General features: G+C 37.2%; 1 protein-coding gene across 1 annotated transcript in view; it reads right to left on the minus strand.

The window, feature by feature from the left end:
* Window positions 1-21,405, minus strand: part of LOC126753021 (trissin receptor) — a 226,987-nt gene that overhangs the window by 72,921 nt on the left and 132,661 nt on the right. Inside the window, exon 4 of the mRNA XM_050464113.1 lies at window positions 14,190-15,720. Coding sequence (XP_050320070.1) covers window positions 14,190-15,633 — 1,444 coding nt within the window. The 5' untranslated portion in view covers window positions 15,634-15,720. The remainder of the gene's footprint in view (window positions 1-14,189; window positions 15,721-21,405) is intronic.

A 21,405-nucleotide genomic window follows, 5' to 3' on the forward strand; every position in this document is an offset into this window, starting at 1 on the left:
TAACCACGTAGTATTAAGCTAGTTATGCGAATGCACTAGAGATAAGCGGACAATAGTGGTGGTGACGTAGTTAATGACATGCTTTCTACAAACTTATTTATATAAATAAAATATGCTGTGGATAATAACAGCAACTGTCATAACAAAATTAATTTCTTTAAACCAAAAATTAATATTAAAAACAAAAGAAGAAAATTTCAGTTGAATTGAAGCTATAATACCCTGCACATAAGCATTTCTTATAGCATAAAGGATAAACAAAATTTTGATTTTGATATTTTATAGATTTTTAGGGGTTAATTTGTACGGCAGCTATATGCTATAGTGATTCGATCTAAAAAATTTCTTCACAAATAATACCGCAATTTTTGTTGATAAATCACGCAAAATTTGGTGACCATATCTTATATAATAAAAAAGTTTTCCATACAAAGACTTGGTTTTGATCGTACAGTTTGTATGGCGGCTATATGCTACAGTGATCCGATCTGAAAAATTTCTTGGAAAAAACTCGCGTTGCTTTGACTAGTAATCTCCGCGAAATTTGATGAAGGTATTTCGGCAAACAAAAAAGTTTTTTATACAAAGACTTTATTTTGATTGATCAGTTTGTATGGCAGCTATGAGCTATAGTGGTTCGATCTGAAAAATTTCTTCTAAGATTGTAGCACTGTTTTGAGCAAAAGTCTACGTAAAATTTCGTGAAGAGATATTGCCAAATAAAAAACTTTTCCATTCAAAGGCTTAGTTTTGATCGTACTCTTTGTATGGTAGCTATATGCTATAGTTGTCCGATTTAAACAATTTCTTCTAAGAAATTTTCGATGTCTTGCGTAATAATCTCTACCAAATTTGGTGAAGATATCTCGTCAAATAAAAATTTTTTCCATACAAGAACTTAATTTTGATGTATCAGTTTGTATGACAGCTCTACGTTAGAAAATTCCGATATCGTCCGGACCAACAAATGAGCCGCCTTTTGGACAGAAAAGAACTTATGTCAAATTTCAGCCCGACATCTAAAAAACTACGCGACTAATTCGCACCCTGTTCAGGTTATATTGAATACAATATCAAACAAAAATATTATTACATAACCAACTGTAAACTTAAATTCCGCTTTGTCATGCACTCGACTTTTATTAGCTAGAATGTAATGTTTTTTACTGCATTTTTATTTTAGTACCATACACAATAGCACAGTTGGCAATCCTGTTTAATGCATATCGTATTAGCTTGCCCACAGCGCGCCGCCAAAGCTTTATCGTTATTGACAGGCAAAAATATAATTAAAAATCGTTTTATTAATTAATGTAAATATGAAAATGTACGCTATTAAATGTGTATGGTAATATCCCTTAGTCACAGTCGCTTGCTAGGCATCGTTATTATTACAAGTAGCAAGTGTAGCTGAGCTGCCACTAACATTTTAGAAATTAGCGGTAGTAAATTTTGGCAATTAATTTAAATTGAATAAATATTTGAGCGTAGTTAAGCTAAGTTAATAAAATAACGAAATATGGTATTAATCTGCATAAATCGATATTGATTTTGCCACTGAAGAACGTGATGAGGCCGAATGGTTTTAATTGAAATTTCAAATATACATATATTACGTATACGCAATGGCCGTGTACTTACATATCGTCACATGCAAAAATGCAAAATAATGTATTATAAAATAAAACGAAATTGAGTTTTTTATTGCTTGCGCATCACTATATCATATCACTTATATGGAGCATGAAATTTTCGGCTTCCGCTGTCAGATAGAACCAAAATATAATTGTTTTATAACCATTTTATAACCGTTTCATAATCAAAACTCAAATTTTGTTTCAATATGAATGGTTTCTATTATATTGTTTTTCCTTCGCCTGTAAACTAATGAAAAGTGATTTTACGTTATTTTGCATTTTAGGTGATGATATAATTGGTTTAATATATGTTATACTTAAAAGGTTTAGACCAATATGATAGTGGTAGGCCACGGCTGGGATCTGTCTATAAATTTGTTTACAGGTCATATGTAAATAAAATAATAAATAAAAGTACATAAAATTCTTTAAATGTAGGATTTGGATTCCGCATGCTTTTTTGTCACAATGAATTCTGTAGTTTTTATTAATATTAACCGGAGCATGCCATCCTCGTTAAGTCATAAGCTAAGCAATGCAAATGCCATATGCGATGCCTGTGGAAAATATAGAAATCACTGACCACATCACTTGTAGCGCTCTTCAAGAAAGTTTTTTATCGAGCTTGCTTGAAAAGGAGAATAGGAACAGTTTCACTTTCTGGTATGCGGATGACCTCACTAACCGTTCAGAGTGGAGATCCCGAACTCACTTACTTTTTACAGGAAAGACAATAATAAAATTCAGCTCCACATTTTTACAGGTTAGGGCCATCGCTTTCTCAAATATTTCGGGATTACCCAACACAAAAAGATCAGCTGGGCTGACAAAAAAGCACCTGGAAATCCTAAGCAAAATTCCCCGCGTATGATATTTCAAAAAAATGTACACATTTTGCTAAGTTGGTAGGACTGTCCTTAATTACTATGCCATATATGAGCGCGATCTGTCAACCAGTTTTTTACAGCAGCTGCTTCGGTCGGTAAACCACAGTACTGCGTTGCGACTTTTACAATGGATAAAAGAATCAAATAAAGAATTTGTCTAAAATTTTGTATTTCTCACCAAATTTCGTGTGCGGAATCATTGCGAATATTGGAAAAGGCTTACGGTAATTCAGTTTTATAAAAAACACAAGCTTATAAGTGCTGCAAAGCCTTCAAAGACGGTCGAGAGAACGTTAAGGTTCTGGACGACCTTTGACCTTTTCAACTGATGGAAACAGTAAAAAAATTAAGAATATGGTACTTGAAAATCATCAGACAAATGTTAGAGAGCTGACAAGAGAGTTCGACATCTCCCGCGAGACCGTTGGAATGATTTTGGTGGATATCTTGGATATGAAACGCCATTTTGCTTGACTCATCTTGATAAAGCTGATTTTTTTTTTTCAAAAAGAGTATCGTAACAAAGTCTCTTTGGACATGCTTGATCGTGCGAATTCTGATCCCGCATTCATGGAGAACCTTATAACTACCGATTAGATATGAGTTTATGAATTTTACATGCAAACAAGTCAAAATTTATCGGAATGGAGGGAATAACGAGCCGAAACCAAAACAAAACACGCTGTGACTGTTTTTTTTTCGATATTCGTGGTTTGGTGCATCATGAATTTGTTCCGGAGAACAAACGGTCAGTAAGGAGTACTATTAGACCGGCCGGAATTGTGAAAGAACAGTTCATGGATTTTACACGATGACAAAACCAAGCAATCGAGTCAAGATTGGGACCGAATTTAAAATCAAAAAAGCAATAAATACCATCGATCAACCAGAGAAGAGATAAAACAAATTTCATTAAAGGAGCTGAAGGCCACAGACCTAGAAAATATTGAAAGAAAACTATATTCTTCCCGATAAATTTTATTTATTAAAATGCAAAACCAAATCCTGTAACCTTAAACTTGCATAAATTTCACATGTTTCTAAGAAGTCTGCGCCAAAATTAAAAATACTTTACTGGCAATGTCTAGAATTTGTCTCGCATATACAATATTAACAAGGCAGCCGTTTTCAACACACAGACAAGTCCGCACACAATTAACATTCGTGACAAGGATATTTAATATCACAACAATTCAACTACTTGTCACTCTAATCACCATAACCGAACCCTTTTCAATACATAAATTATTCAACGAAATCGGTATGTATTTAAAACATGACAGAGGTAAATCCACAGCTAACAGGTTGTTAAGCGAACCCAAAAAATCAGACAGAATAAATATAAAATTAAATTATGTGTTTCACACTCTGCAGCAATTTCTTATTACGAGGTATTAGAAACACTTATATGTATTGGTGAGTGTATGTGCATGCACATGAGTGGTTTTAAGGCACTTTAACAGTTGATCCTTTACAGTTTGTGAGCACCTTTAGAAAATACAAAAGTCAGCTCAGTTAACCCTTTATGGACTTTTAATATTTTTCGGCAATTTACTGGCGGCATATAGGTATTTATTATACATTTATATATGTTTATATATATTTATAAATTTATATATATATTTATACCGTAAAATGCTTAGCACAGATTTCACTTGTTGAGAGCTGAAGGAAAGCAAAAAGCAGCAGCAAAGGCTGAATTATGTCCAATTGTGTTTATATGTGACACATCTATATATATACTAGGGTGGGTTAAAAATATTAAATTTTTTTTTTATTTTGTACTATGAAAAATTGCCTTTAAACCCCATCGTACAAAAGTTATTGAAGGTTAGACTTTTGTTATTTTAAGAAGCCATTGACATGACATTATCTACAAATCGTTAACAAAAAAAAAATCATTATTATGATACCTTTAATAAATTTTGAATGGTGAGGCTTCGGTTCTTTCATCATTTTTGTAGAGATTTAAATTTCCTACAGATACAAGAGAGGAGATATTATGTTGAAATAACTCAAAAGCAGCTATGAATCATACTTTCAAATAATAAAAAAACAAGAAAAAACGTTAACTTCGGTTGCACCGAAGCTAAATACCCTTCACAGGTGCATTTCTGTTAGTAACTATGTGTTCAGTTTGTATGGAAGCTATATGCTATAGTCAACCTATCTGATCAATTTCTTCGGAGATTACAGTGTGGCTTTAGCAAATAACCTCTACCGAATTTCGTGAATAAATCTTGTCAAATGCAAAATTTTTCCATACAAAAACTTTTTCCCGATCGTTCAGTTTGTATGGCAGCTTTATGTTATAATGGTCCGATATCGGCCGTTCCGACAAATGAGCAGCTTCTTGAAGAGAAAATGACGTTTGCAAAAGTTCAAAACGATATCTTAAAACCTGAGGGACTAGTTCGTATATATACAGACAGACAGACAGACGGACAGACGGACAGACGGACAGACAGACGGACATGGCTAAATCGACTCAGCTCGACATACTGATCATTTATATATATACTTTATAAGGGTCTCCGACGCTTTCTTCTGGGTGTTACAAACTTTTTGACAAACTTAATATACCCTGTACAGGGTATAATAAGAAACTGAAAAGGGAGGACCTTTCTCAGTATTTTAATATTAAAATACCTTTCGGACGGCCTTCCTAAGTACATTTGAATTATTACCTTCCATAGGACCATCCTAAGTGCCTTAATATTAATACTTAGGAAACTCTGTCACATAGAGAAAATTTTTTGAGTCGACCGCCAAGCAATTTTTCAGCGTATAAAACATAAAAATTATCGTATTTTTAACCACCCTAGTATTTTCATACATATTATATAAAGTATAAATGTGTGTATATTACGCCATAACAAATATTTGGTTTTGCCATTTTTATTGCAAACAACTTGAGGCACTTTACCCAATTACAAATATGTATTGTCATCTAAAATGCAAAACATCGCAAAACCAAAATAAACGAAATTGAGTTTTTATTGCTTACGATTCACTACATCATATTACGTATACGTAGCATAAAAGTTTCAGCATCCGCTGTCAAATATAACCAATATATAACCAACATATAACCAACAAATAACCAATATATAACCAACATATAACTAACACATAACCAATATATAACCAATATATACCCACTTTATAACCCATACTCAAATTTTGTTACAATATGAGTGCTTTCCATTATATCGTTTTTACATCGCCTTTAAACTTATGAAAAGTGATGTTATGTTATTTTGCTTTTTAGGTGGTGACGATATGTAGTAGTATATTAAACGTAAGTGTATAAACATAGGCATTTACAAGCCCTGTTCAAAGCCATTGAAGTGTAAAGTGTAAACAATTTAAAATTCAACACTTATTGTTCGTGATAACGGTTAATAAACTGATTGGCAAAGCTGGCCAAATATATGACATATACTTTCTTATATATGTGTTTGTATGTATTAAAAAAATAAAAGAAAAAATTGCTAAAATATTCAGGATTCGTAGAAATATGTCTAGCAAGCAAATACTGCTAGACAATTGAATTATTGCCGAAGCGAAGATTTTTCTCGAAATTTTTGCCAATGCTTCAAACGTCGTATTGTAAACAAATTGGCAAATGGTTGTCAATCGCAGATAACGAGTCCTAATCGTGCAATGACAGCAAATAAAAGTTCCAAATTTTCATAATTTTTTAATAAACTCATTAATTTGGTAACACGATGTTTATAAATTTTTGAAAAGTTGACAAAACAGCTTAACACAACTTAGTATCTTTAGGCGCTGAAGCTTTAAAAATATTCATTCGAAGCAAATTTTAGCTTTTAACTAAATACAACGGTATAAAGTGAGCGTTAAGATACAAATTTGCTGGTAGTGAACATTTGTTATAAAATTGATTTGTTTTTCTGTTTGATTGGCATGACATCTGTCAAACATACTCAATAACCCTGCAGTTACTGAACTAGCAGCATCATATGTTTTCATTGTGTTCAAAATGTCAAATTTTGTACCGAAAAGTGATGATTTGCGGAAAGCGTTATTTTTTCGTTTCCATTGCAGAAAAATCGCATAGAACGCTTGCCAAGGCATATGGTAATCATGCTCCAACAGAAGGAATATAGCTCAATGGTACAGAGATAATGATTTTGATATGAAAAATGAAGAACGTGGAAGACCACCAAAAAAGGTTGAAGGCATTGAACTGTAAGCAATATTGGATGAAGATGATACTTTGAGTAAAAAGCAAATGGCAGCAAAATTTAATGTTGCACAACAATTAATGTCAAACCTTTTGAAAGCTATGGGAAAGATCCAAGAATGTGAAAAATGGCTGCAACATGAATTGATGGAAGGACGAATGGAAAACCAAGAAAACCGAATTGTGTAATTTTACTTGAAAGACATGAAAGAAAATCGAGTTTTGCATTGGATTGTCACTGGCGTTGAAAAATTAATTTATTTTAAGAATCCTAAGCGGAGAATATCAAGGGTTAAGACGGAACAACCATTATTAGCAGCTGCAAAAACAGATCGATTAAGGTAAGAAGGCACTACTCTGTGTTTGACGGAATCAAAAGGGTGTGGTATATCATAAGCTGCTAAAACCTGGAAAAACTGTTAATACTAATCGCTATAAACAAAAATTATATATTTGAACCATGCATTGATCCAATTTCTTTGGGTAACTACTGATATACTAAAGGTCTTGCAGTTTCACGCTATGAAGTCTCATTTACTATAGTTTTCACTGTCACTATTCCGAATCTTTTTTAGGTGTCTGTTTTATAGATTCCGTCGATCCATACTCACTGTCTAAGAAGAATAATTCAAAGAGGATGGATAATGCTATTTCAGTGTGGTGTCAATCAAAAAAGAATTAAAATCCCTAAAAAATCTGTCTCGTGCTGTCGAACGGTACTTCTTTACCTTATGGGCTGATATCTTATATGGCTGATGTGGGAAACATTGATATCGCTACCAGATGGAGCCACCATTGGGAAATACTCAGATGTCGTAACTTGAAAGACAAAAAAACTTGAGCTTGAGAGTGACCTAGCCATATAATGAGAGTTGTAGTGACATCAATGCGAAAAACCGAGAATAGTTAGGTAACACTGAGACAGTGACCAATTCTCAAGAGGATAAGCTGTAGAGCAGCTTCTCCAAAATTTTTTTTTACACGAAGTTTAACTGCCACCGAAGTAGAGTTGCATCCATGGATATCACTTGACACAAATTTATTGGCTTAGGCTCGATGAACCCCAAAATATTCTATGCAAAGGATAGAACCTGCCAAAGAAGTGAACTGTTTGTAAAGAACGTTATACCTTTAAGCGAAGTCGGGAGTTTTGAACTTCGAAAGTTTAAATCTATTCGAGTTTCGATTGTTTTATTGGGTTATGTTCGTACTCATATTCCTTACATATGCTGGCAAGTTCGGTCAAGACCGTAAAAAGCGCGCCAAGTTAAGTCAAATATGAAGGTTTTGCTTTTGAGTCCTTTTCAAAAGGTTGTGCGGTCAATAGAACAAAAATTGGCTTTTGCACCATGATAAGTATCGTTGCTTGTGCGCGATCATTTGGTCAAAAACAACACATTAATAGTGACGCAGCCACCGTATTCTTCACACTTGGTCCACTTTGACTTCTTTTGCTGCCAAAACTGCAGAATCCCTTTAAAAAACTAAGCTACGATTGAGGAGTTAGAAACTGTATCGAAGGAAGAGCTAAATAAGGTCACAAAAAACTACGTCTTAAGTGCTTTGAGAATGAGGAAAAACGCTGGCAGAAATACAGTATACCTGGGGTTGATTACTTTGAAGGATACAAAATAGATATTCATGAAAAAACTCTTTCTTAAGAAATACAAAATTCGCGATACTTTTTGAACAAACTTCGTATAACTATAGGTAAGGTCCTATAGTACCGGCCCAGTATCGGATTGGAAATTATTCGAAAGGAATATCCGACTTCAAGTCTACAGACTAGAAAGTTAACACCAGGGCATAAAAGAAGAAGATCCTAAGAGGGTTAGATCGCCGAGCCGTCTTTGGAAGCATACGATTCGGGTTTCCGAAATTCTGAATATGGTAGCAGGTTAAACTCCCACTTATGCAGAACCAATGCCGACGAACCAAACAAGACTCACAAGACTAAACATTTCTTTGCATGCTGGTTGAAATACATTTATCTAAAAACCTTTTCCTTATGACAGTTTACCTAAATTCCACCACACAGGATCTGGTTAAACTTTTACACAACAACACCAAATCCATAGTGAACTAGGAAAGATTATATATATTGAAGCTGGATTGCTTTCTGGTCGGCTTTCAGGATCCACCGATAGATCTACAATCGATATTGTGTTACTACGACTCAATCTACCTTTGGAACTTTTCAATGCTTTTGACTTGACATAGTGGCTACTGCTAGAGAACTCGCCAGCAACTCTCAAGACGTGGCATTAATAATTTACAGGTGCCACTAAACAGTTTTAGACAATTTGTCGACACTCAGCAAGGCACAATCACACTTAAATCGTTATGATAGCTGCATTACACCAAATCAGCCAGTAAATTCTAGCTGCTAACCACATCAACGCATTGCGGGCAATCAACAGCTGCCAGTTGTGATGGTACCCACACAGGCAGACAACAGACGTCCGCCCCGTCAGGCAGTCAAGTGAAAGTAGGATGCAGAGCAGTGGAGCAGGGAGACCGCAAACTAACATTAGACACCAGACATAGAGCCAAAGCAGCTGGTGTTGCGGTCGCTCTGTAAGTCAAATGCGTAATTCGCTGTAAATTTATAGGCGCACGCACACAACCACACACCTTCATTACAAAAGCAATTAATGGCACATCGGTGGGTGCTTCCCCGGTACAATTATAGCATTTTGCGCTGGTAAATTTTGCATAGTTCATTAAGCGCGCCGCTTTAGAGAGAAAGAGAAAGGGAGAGAGAATGACTGCAAAGAGAGACGCGCATTTCCGCTATTTGCCACAATTCGTAATGTATTTCATTGTAGTTTATGGCTACCTGCTACTAAATTGTCTTCCAAACGCAGACGAACCATGCATTTATATTTTTCCACGATGTTATTGTTGCTGTTTTTGCTATGTCGCTTTGCACGCCTGTACTAATTACGAAACCCACAATCGCCATAAACAAGCTTGTACTTATGGAGACGACCGCACTCACATACACCAATGTATATACATTAGGGTGTCCGTTGTTTGCCAAGTTCATTTTATTTTTAATTGATACGACCTCCGAAGTTTCAGTTCTTGGAACTAAAAATACATAATGGAATGTAAACAAGAACACCGATAGAAGAGACTGTAGGAGCGTGATGGGAGTACTCACTGTCTGATGGCGACACAACATCCTAAACGATGACTACTCCTCTTGGACTATGAAAATGAACTTCATCTGGTATCGCAAAGGACCAAACTCGTCTATGGGTGGCTTATTGGCCTACCAGATTAACCTAACCTAACTTAAACAAGATCATGTGTCGGTCAAGGATTTCAGACTCACCTCCTCTTTCTTATTAAAAACGTTAGAGAGACTGATCGATTCGCACTTGAGAGGTAGTATTCCGAGAAATCTACTTTCAAGGACACAGCATGCCTATTGCAAAGGTAGATCAGTGGACACTGCCATGCAAACTCTTGTCACCTGGCTCGAGAAAACCATAAGAAACAAGGAGTTGGAAGTGGGAACCTTCTTCGATATCGAGGGGGCATTTAACAACGTTTTGCCGGAAACGGTCATTAGAGCTTTGAAGAGATTAGATTTATAGATGAGGAATGCACCGCGACCTTAGATCTGTTGTGCCCTCAGCTTTGAGCTTTGAATAAGTTTTGGATTGAATCGAACCATAAGCATTTCATTTTCAAACCTCTCTGGTATAGAACGAACATGGTGGAATGGAATGAGCATCCCACTTCTCTGGATCATGGTTGACAATGATCTTCTAGAAATGATTGAATAATTCAACTGCTGCGTAATTTACCACGACGAAGCTATCATGGTTGACGCAAAATATCTAATACCATGTATGAGCTAACTCTCGAGTACCTTGGCATTGTAAGCAACTGGGCAGTTGAAGACGGTCTCTCTATAAACCCTAGCAAAACCGAACTGGCTTTGGTCACAAAGAAGTGCAAAATTCCACAGGAGTATCTACCACCAAAGGAAGGAACGCGGATTCGGTCTGCTGACAGGGCTAAGTACTTCGGGCTCAACCTAGGCAGAAATCGCTCGTGGAAAGTCATCGTCAAATAAATGGCAAGGACGGCATCGATTACCTGGCATTGCCGCAAAAAAGATATTGGCAAAAGGTGGCACTCTCACCAAAGGTAGTTTCTTGACTATATGAAACCATAGTTAAGAAGACGGGTGTAATTGTGGAGCACTATGAACCATAGCAATCATGCAGCTAAACGCCCTGCTGCGCATAGCACCGGTGGGTGTAGCGGCAAGGCGAATGGCCGCGAAATTTGTTCTCAGGCTCATTGAGCATATAACTGGTTATTGTTTCGTTGCTCGCTTAACTTCGAAGGAAGTATGGGAGGAAAAGACTTGCTGAAGGAGAAAGCCAGTATCGGCAACTTTCCATTAGATCTGGATTTATTAATTAGCAGCAGTATTTCAGGAAACTACAAGGCTGACGAACCTGCTAGGACTTAAGACTTGAGTCTCAATAACTGCGAGATGGAAGGAATAGGAGTTCCGTCGGCTTCTTATGGATCCCTGCTTGACTTTTGGCTGACGAACCTGCTAGGACTTGAGTCTAAATAACTGCGAAGGAGTTCCGTTGGATTCTTGTGGACCCCTGCTGGACTTTTGGGTCTCAGTCTAGCTGGGAAAGTGTTAGTTGACCATAAACCTACGGCTATAGATGCGCAAGATCTGTCTTGCCCAGAATACATCGTAAGAGGTCTAGCGAACTTTTCGCATTCAGCAATCATCTTTCATTGGTTATAGAGCTTTTAACTGGACACAGTTCAATTCAGCAACATTAGCTGTTTAGAAAAGAATGAGTCAGCTCAACACTTACTCCTCGAATTCAAGGCGAAACAGTCTCGAATTTCATAATTTTAGACATCGAGGAGAAATAGCGGAAATACTTACCATAGATCAGGGAGTTTCGCCGATAGCTGATATTCAACTACAGAAGTTTTCCGTCTGGCTTCAAAAACACTGAGGTGGTTAGTGTAAATGTGATCCGCTGCCAGGCAGAGGGATCAGTCATATCAACTAACCCATCCTAACTTGGATAATTAACGGACACCCTAATATTTATACACGATCCACACATCCAAAAGTAAATAATTGATATTTCCGTTGGCCAACAGTTCAACCAGTGTGGGTGTATGGGTCTGGCAAATTATCATGTAACTACCTGCATATCAGGCGTAAACGCCCACACACACACTCTTACTCATACATATAGACAAACATTTGTGTATGCACTTACAGTTAAGTGCATTGGTGAGCACATTGTACCGTTAAATGTTTGTATCAGTTAACACATTGTTGTACCAAGTGCACTTTGTGGGAAATATAAGCATGGCTGTGTGCGTGTATATATGTGTATGAGTGAGTCAGTGTCTGAAAGGACATAAAGGCTACGCACAGAAATGATTAGTGCCACAGAGCATGGCTGTAATTTAGCAGGATAATTACAAGCAGCGCATAGCCGACTACTGGGGTAGCGAGCACATACAGTTATGTACCAACATACATATAAACATGTAGATATTTGCACATAACAATGCAGCTCTGTAAGCCTTTTGCTTGCTTAATAAATATGCGCAAGCACAGCAATGCATCTAATGCTTTTGAATGCCTTGTGTATTTACTTGCAAACTATTAGTATTTATTTATGCTTGTTGTTGCCTCCCACAGCATTGTTTGCGGTATTATGTTGATGTGTTTTCGAAGTGCTGCTCGTTTAGTCGTCAGATGGTAATCTCTTACAGTATCTTAAAAAAACTGTAATTAACAGTCATGAACTATAATTTCCGGTTAAATAGCAGAGCTTCTCATATGAGTAATTTAAATGCATGGTTGGTAGATTTGCATGCAGTGACCTATTACGTAAACTCATATATCCATACTATATATGCAATAATTGATAGTTAAATACATTACCAATTACATATACCACAAGAAGGAAAGAGCTAAGTTCGGGTGCAACCGAACATTTTATACTCTTGCAACTTGCAGGAATCAAAGACAGGAAAATATCTTAAGATGTAAAACATCAAACAGAGGATCGGAGTCCAAGCAATTTTTTTATATACATATACTCTACATAACTCATACACTGACTGATATATTCAACAAATCATTAATAGTGACGAGATTTGTCAGAAAAACGAAAATCATTATACATACGTAGTACGAGTATATTGAAGTTCGAGTAGTGTCGACTCGATTTTATCTATTAACTATTATCATGTTTGATACCAAAAAAATGCTGCCTGGGTTTCATTAAGTTCGAAAATGCTGATATTAGCTATATGTGGGTTTGGTCAAGATTTCGCTCAATTAATCTATTTAAGGCACAAAGATACGCTCTTATGAATAAAACACACTCTCTAATTTTCATTGAGATAACTCCAATAGAAGAAAATCTTTATATTAGGTATATGGGTACTCATGGAAGTAATGGCTCGATAAATATCTCACGATATTTTCGGTCAAAAGTCAACTATAGATATTGGTGTCCACATATTCGGTACCTAGGGCCTTGAATGGAGGATGGAGTCAGGTGTAGAAGTTCACGCAAGTGAGGAAAGTTCCCTAATTACCATTCACTTGGGAGTGGCCAGAAACTATTCTTTTACTAATGGTTCAGGCAGCTCACGACTTCCGGTGTTAGCCGAGGTATTCTCTAGGTAGCCAAAGAACATCCGTTTGAAGGCGCGCTGGAGAAGGAGCTGGCTTCGCTAAGAATTTCCAATTAGCGCGACATTGCAAAAAAGAAGAAACGACACGCGCGCTGTTGTTAACTCGGCTATAACCGCGTAAGCGCTAACTGCGCCAGTAAAGAAGAAGAAATGAAGTTTTTATTTTGAAAAGGGTCAAATTTCACCAACTCGTATCATAAGGTTTCCAACTCTGACTTCATTCTCAGTGTTAGTATAACCTTTAGAAGCCTAAAGTTCGATTTTTAAGTCAATAACTTATGTACTCTTTGAGTTCGAGAAGAGTTCTTCAGAAATTTTCGCATGTGTTTACTTAGATGTAGATGCAGAATAGCTTTTCCTTAAAGTACTAAAATAGCTTAGAAGGTTCCTACGACCGACTTTATATAACATCATTTAGGTCTTAAATATTCTGTTATTCTTTGTAGTAGCTTCAAACATGAATTCACTTGCACTTCGAACCAAGCCTCAGGCTCAGATAGATGATGTTATGCGGGACAGGCTGACCTTTGCGCAAAAGGAAGAAATATAAATTTTCTTTATAAAAATATAACTTAAGAGCCAGCAGAAACTAGTGAGCTTAACTTTGACCATACAAATTTAAACGAAATCACCTAAAATTAAAAACTATATTGAACAAAATTAAATGTTTATAATTTCCACTAACTGAATACTAACTATAACTATAACTAAAGCTATAATTGTAACACTCACCGAAAAAGCAGCAACAAAACACTAGCGTATACAGCGTTATAAAAATGATGCGCACATCGGTGCGGTCGAAAATATATTCGCGATCATCTTCGTCCAGCAAATTGTCGCTGTCATTAAAACTAATATCACTAGTGCCGCCATTGGGGAAAACTATTTGACTGCCACCATGACTGCCATTACCGTTAGCAGCGCTGACGTTTTCATACGCACTCCCAACCATGTTGGCAGCGGGCGCTGATGGGGACGCATCAGTGCCCATGGAACTATTAATAGTTTCGCCGAGTGTTGCCGCCACTGCAGAGAGCGCCGTGGCGGCGGTGGCATTGCACAATGCCAGCAAAGTGGAATTCAAAAGAAATGACGTCAATACGCCCGAATTCAGAGCTTTTGGACTTTTTGTCGCGCACCTAATCGCGCGCGTTTTCACCGCGCCTTTTGTTTCAGCCATTTCCGTTCGGACGCTGTTGGTCGGCGAGTGGCAGCGCCGCTTGCGCTTGCAATGCTTTCTTCTATGTTTGCCACTGCGCGCATTAAGGTGGCGCTTTTTGTTGCACATTATGGGTTTGCACACGCGACCCTCCACAGCAAGCGCGTCACTTGCAGCACCCAAACTGTTCGTGCTTTTTGAGCCGGATGCGCTCTTTAAACCCGGCTCAGCGATAAGTACTGGTGCCTTTAGGGCCAAGTGCTGCTGTTGCGCGATTGTGCGTGTTTTTGTACCATTTGCCTGCCTGCTATCGAGCGCCGCGGGTAACGCTGACACGCGTGTTGAAATTTCCGGCGCCGATAAAGCGCCCACTCTGGGCGTTGTGCAAACAGTGGTGGCGCGCCGCGTGTGGTAGCGCACTGGCTGCTTATGCAAGCGTGTGTAGGGCGCGCTTTCATTATCACTTTCTAAAGCCTGGCGCTCATAATTCCATTTAATGTAGTTATCAGCGCGGCAGCATGAATTATTGTTACTTAAAATGCGCTGGCAGCGGCTGACATCATTCATTTCGTGCAACATTACAGCCGGCGTTGTTGCTGTTGCTGCTATGCCGCACATGCTGTTGACATCGTTCATCTCTGTGCTTAGCCTCAACTGTTGTTGGTGTTGTTGCTGCTGGCGCTGTTCTCCACCGCAACAGCTGCATGTGCCGCGTGTATTGTTGTTGCTGTTGCAGCTCACCAGCCTGGCAGGGCGCTGCTCGTTTTGTTGATTAAAATTTCCCAGCGTTGCGTGCCTTAAATACTTCGCATCAGCGGCGTTGGCAGCGACATACTCATTGTGATTATCTTGATTGCTTAATTTTGTCGTAACTCTTGTTGTCCTTGCTGTTATTATCGTCGTTGTTGTTGTTGTTGTTGTTGTTGTTGCCGTTGTAGCATTGCTTGCCACATTTCCCACAAGTGTCTTTGACTTGGCGACTCCTGGCATTTGCGCTGTTGCTGCAAGCGTTGACATTATTACATTGTTTGCATGTATATTACTATTTGTTGTTGTTGTCGTTGTTGTGCGGTTGTTGTAGCGTTTATGTTGCTCTCGTAGCCACTGTAATAATATGAAAACATTAAAAATTAAAATCGTTTTTGCAGACATTTTAATTACAAAATTACATGGTATGCGGCAGCAAATTATTTTTAATAAAGCCACGCATACATACAGACATATATATATACATGTAAGTACATATGCATATGTACACATACTCTATAAATATTAGAATAGTACATACATTAAAGAACTTAGACATAATTTATTAAGCTGACAGCAAAATGTATACTTCTATTGATGCAGGACGCTTGTATTTGAGTAGGGAGCTACCAGCATATTGCTCAAGAGTAATATGCCACCAATGGAAAGATCATAACTTTACTCTGAACAGAGTAGTATATTAAATTTATCACGGGTCAACACCTAGGAGAAATCGGCGAGACCTTATAAAATATATATATAAATGATCAGAATTAGATCTGAAATTATACAGACGTGCTTTTCTCTACAAAAAAACTGCTAACACCAGCCGAAGTATATAGTATATCGCATCGTTTATATTTCGGAATTCGGCAACCCTAGTGTTGCAATCTGACAATTCCCAACTATATTGTTATTTTTTTTGTCTAAATGCTTTGAACGTTTTGACATACGAGCGCCATTTGTGTTGTTTACAGTAACTTCAAATACTCTGCTCGACCAAAAAATTAAGTTAAATCGCGAATATTTTCCGCGATTATCTTTTACAACTTTCGACGTGGATTAAGGGGCTATATACACTGTGCCCAAAAAATAAGGTGACATTGTATTTATTTTGAAAATTCTTTCTTTATTCTTCCAAATCAATTTCATCCCCTTCAAAGTAATCCCCTCCCTATGCAATGCACTTATGTCAACGGATTTTCCAATCTTCGAAACACTGGTTGTAGTCACTTTCCGGGATGGCCTTCAGTTCCGTCTTCGCTGCGGCTTGAATCTCCTCTATCGTATAAAAACGGTGTCCCCGGAGCGGTCTTTTGAGCTTGGTGAACAGCCAGAAGTCGCACGGCGCCAGATCAGGTGAATACGGTGATTGCGGAACGATATGGGTTGAGTTTTTGGCGAAATGATCAGGAATTACGAGGGCAGTATGGGATGGTGCATTATCGTGGTGTAAAAACCAAGAATTGTCTTTCCACAATTCCAGCCTTTTTAGGCGGATAGCGTTACGCAAACGACGCATAACGTTCAAATAATATTCCTTGTTGACTGTTTGACGATAATCGAAGAAAACAGTCAACATGACCTTGATTTTTGAGCGACTTTGACGCGATTTTTTTGGTCTCGGCTCTCTTTTGGCAGGATATTCGCTCGATTGATCGGTTGTTTCGGGGTCGGAAGCATAGATCCAAGTCTCATCGCCAGTTATAATGCGTTTCATGACACCCTGGTAGTCGCCAAACATCGTTTCACACACTTCAACGCGACGCCTTTTTTCCAAAAAATTCAATGTTTTAGGTACCAGTCGAGATTTGAGGCGCTTAAGGCCCAAAACATCCTTCAAAATGGTATTGGCTGAGCCTTTCGATATGCTTGATCAACAAGGACTCTAATTGTTAATCGTCGGTTTTTCAACACCAAGTCTTTGATTTGTTGAACGTGAGCTTCGTCGGTTGAGGTTGATGGTCGCCCTGGACGCTCTTCGTCTTCGACACGTTCACGGCCGGCTTGGAATTCACTATACCACTTGTAAACATTTTTTTTAGACATAGCCTCATCACCAAAAGCTTTCTGCACCATCCTCAACGTATCCGCAGCAAAAAGTTGATTCCGTAAACAAAATTTAATGCAAATTCTTTGCTCAACAAATTTCGGCTTCGCAAAAAACGCACTTTTAGCAGCTCACTAAACGACACGTATATCAAACACTAATCAATATTTTGACATGAAATTTGACATAAATGTGGCTGACAGTACTACCAACATAAAAAAAATTATTCTCCAAATCCTTCAAATGTCACCTTATTTTTTGGGCACAGTAGTACACTGCAAAGAGGGGATTTTTTTTAAATAACTGAACGCTGTTGATACGTTTATATATGTTTAAAGATGTTAAATTTAATTATTCAGTGAAAAATGTGCCCATTTGTTGGCAGTACAGCTGTTGTGCCGATATATGTATGTACTTTTTTTCTTACACGCCTTGCGGTGAGCATGATAAGTAGGTGATGGTTCAACTGCAATCAAATAACGCCGTACGTGAATGAAGAATTTGGCGAAATAAACATTTTTACGCAAATGGCGATTTTTGTGGGTATAAAAATTCAGTTTTTTATTCCCAAAAAAACTCTTTTTTCAAATAAGAATTCAAATAAGAAATCCTTCGTTCAAGTATGAGATATTGTAGTTTTCAAGTAGCCAGGAAAAAATTACATCGATAGGTCATATGGTTCTTGAGAAACCTTGCTTACCGCAACGGTACTTTTTAATAAACAACATTTTGAGATAACCGGCAATGGGAGAAACTCGCTGTTGACAGCTGTAACTTAAGCTCAAATGCACAGATCTCTATGAAATTTGAATGAAATAATCCTAAAAGGATGTACTTTAAGAAAATGGAATAAAAAATATCGATTTTTCCAACCCATACAAGTCTATATAACCCCTTAAATCAGCAACAGTACATCGATGAACTTAATTCAGTTTTAGCTTTTTATGAAAAAACATATAAATTAATAGGTCATCATTTTTCGACACCTGAAAAGGCGATTAATGCTTTGCACATATTTTGGAGAAACATCAATCAGGCGGCAAACGCTTGCAAAAATGTACAGATCTGACTGGAGAATACTTTGAAAAACAGTAAAGCAATTTTTGATAATTAAATTTTTTTTGATCTCTAATCCCGAAATGTAAAAGGCTACCGACGTATGTCGAAACCGCCGATATCGAACCATGCAGTTGTAATACAAGTTGAAAAAGAAGTGAAACTCTTGTATAGGAAACATTTTAACACTGCCGCTAAAAAGCTTGAATGTGTTCAAAAGTGGCACTCATCGGGATCTTGGATGTATGGCGAACGATTGAGCCACTAAGTAATTTCGTTTGAATACAAAAATTTGATTTTTTTCCTTGGCAACTTCATACTTGAACAGCTGATATAATAAACTTATTTGTAAACAAATTTCTTAAATTTTTTGGAATAATTTTTGTTTGGCGTCTTAGTGAAGATGAAAAAAGAAACACCATTCTAGGCAAAATTTAGCTCTTTTTCTACACAAAAGTAAAAATGCAGAGAAAAAATGTTGACTGAATCAATGCCAAACTTTACTAGCAAAATTTCGTTCAGGCAGTTTCGAACCAGAGGATGCACCACGTCCTGGAAGTTATCTTGAAGCCGATGTGAAGAAAATCTCGTCCCTGTTCACATAGGAATGAGAACGAGTTAGGACTTCATTTTCATCTTGCATTCGAGTACTGAACCTAAAGACATCTCACGACTCGCTTCTGTGTGACTGCTATATTCTTTAGGCCTAGAGTAGAACTGAACTACTTGCCCTTAGCAAATTGCATCTTTTCGCAATTGTAGGAGGTTTATGGACATTGTTCAATATACGCAGACTAAAATCTTGTCGGAAACAAGTGATGAAATTTGTATGGAGAATGGTGAGGTGAGGTCCGTACATTTTATACAACATTGTCCGGTTTTTTCAAGACTGAGGATGAAACTTCTCGACAGGTGATATACTTAAAACACTTTGTCGATTCCTGAGGATCTCCTATCAGTTATGTAGGAGTTTTAGGTACCACAACAGACCGACATTATAAGCAGTACAATTAAAAATCAGTTTAGAATCTACTCTAATTCGACTTGAAAATAACAAATAACTTTTCTAGAAAGAACTAATACAATTTATTCGGTTGAATGCAAACCCTTGGCCGCTTACATTTTCAAATTTAGTTATGCATGGAGTGGTTATAAGAAAAGCAGCTGTAAAACGAATTAAAGCTTATATAGCGGGAAGTATTTAAAACTCTCAGTTTTCATTAAAAGACCAGAGAGAGGGAGCATATAGCAGGTTAAGGTGTATAAATCCAGACAAAATTTAGAGAAAGATTTCCAACTAATGTAATCGATATGCTAAATGAAAAATTTTTTTTAGTAAAATGAGACAAGAACTAAATAATTCTTAAATCTGAATTCTCAACAAACGTATTTAACATTTTTTATACATTTTTTATTAAAAATGTTCATTCATTTGAACCAAATTCCATACAGCTCTTAGTAAGTCTATAAAAAATTTAATAACACTTACGATTTCACACTTTCTTTCATACAAACCTCAATCATGCGCTCATTTTAGCTTCAACAGACTAAACCTAACGTATCTTTCTTTATTTTTGATAGACGTCCGCATAACCCAATAAAGCAAACTGAAACCTGCTATTAATTTTGTTGGGCTGCAAATAACTGCCAAACACTTTAGCCCCTTTCAGCAGACGGCAGCAAAATAAATGCAGTCCAACGCTAAATCATGCACTTTGCAAAATTAAAAAGAAGAAAAAGAAATATTTAAAAAAAAGGCGAATGGCACTAAAAAATAGACACGCAAATCTACAGCCATTAGGCCAACTGGCAACCGGAAAAGGGTAAACCTACAATTTGTAAGCGAACGACCAACAAAACGCCCAAATTGCTCTATTACGTATACGCCCCGTTGCCCCGTGCAGAGTGTAGTTTGTATGTGGCGCAAAATTGTTGATGCCAAAGCAAAGGCGCAAAAACATCCGCTTGCTAACTTTGCATGTCTAGCATGCCACAGAATACTTACTACTTTATCAAGCGTTGCGCGTGCAAAAATTTGTTGCATACAAATATGGGTGAGTGGAGGCAGCAGCGTTGAAAGAAGTAAGCCACAAAGCAAGTTATAGTATTTTTAAAGCTGATTTTTATTAATAAATTTTTGTTTTTGCTTTATGCTTGCTGCGCTGCGTCAATCTTCAGCATTTTGTGTCTTTCTTCAACACTTGCCTTTCGTGTTGCCACAAATTTCCGTTTGACATGCTGCCACCGTCAACTTGCTTCGCCTCACTTTTAATACAACTAAGTGTTGTTGCTAGTTCTGTTTTTTTATTGTTATTGCTTTAGTTTTCTTGCCAGCTGCCATTTAATATGACGCGGTTTTTTTCTTGTGCCGCACGCTATCGAATTTCATTAAGGAGTTTTGTATATTTTTTTCTTCCATATATTCGCTTCCGTTGTCTTTCATAAAACTATTTTCGTACTTTTTGCTGCTTCAACACTAATTCTTTGTAAATTCCACATCTTTAATTATCGCTTGCACTCAAACTTATAGCTTTTTTCATACCCGCTGCCTAGAGTTCTTATAGCGCTTGACCCACTGCCCTTCCAATTAAATTGTCCGTCCAACCACTTGCTCGCTATGGCATTTTGCACTTTTCTTCAGGCTATAGACAGCAATTTCTTTATTCTTCTGCCGTTTTATTGCCCACTTTCAGCTACTCAAATTACAACCTGCTGCAGGCCGACTGTCTAGTGCTCCACGGCAATTGCCACATTTGGCTTTTTGCTTCTTCGCTTTCTTACTTTTGATTTTCCCAACGTTTTGTGAGACAAAAAAAGACTTCTAGTTGGAATTTTGTTTCACCTTACCTATTTTGATCTGTCTTCATTTTTTTGCCATATACTATACATTTATATTTTTGGCACTCGTTTTGCTGTACACCCCCATTAGCACAACA

The sequence above is a fragment of the Bactrocera neohumeralis genome, chromosome 3, assembly GCF_024586455.1.
Source record: "Bactrocera neohumeralis isolate Rockhampton chromosome 3, APGP_CSIRO_Bneo_wtdbg2-racon-allhic-juicebox.fasta_v2, whole genome shotgun sequence".
Lineage (NCBI taxonomy): Eukaryota > Metazoa > Arthropoda > Insecta > Diptera > Tephritidae > Bactrocera > Bactrocera neohumeralis.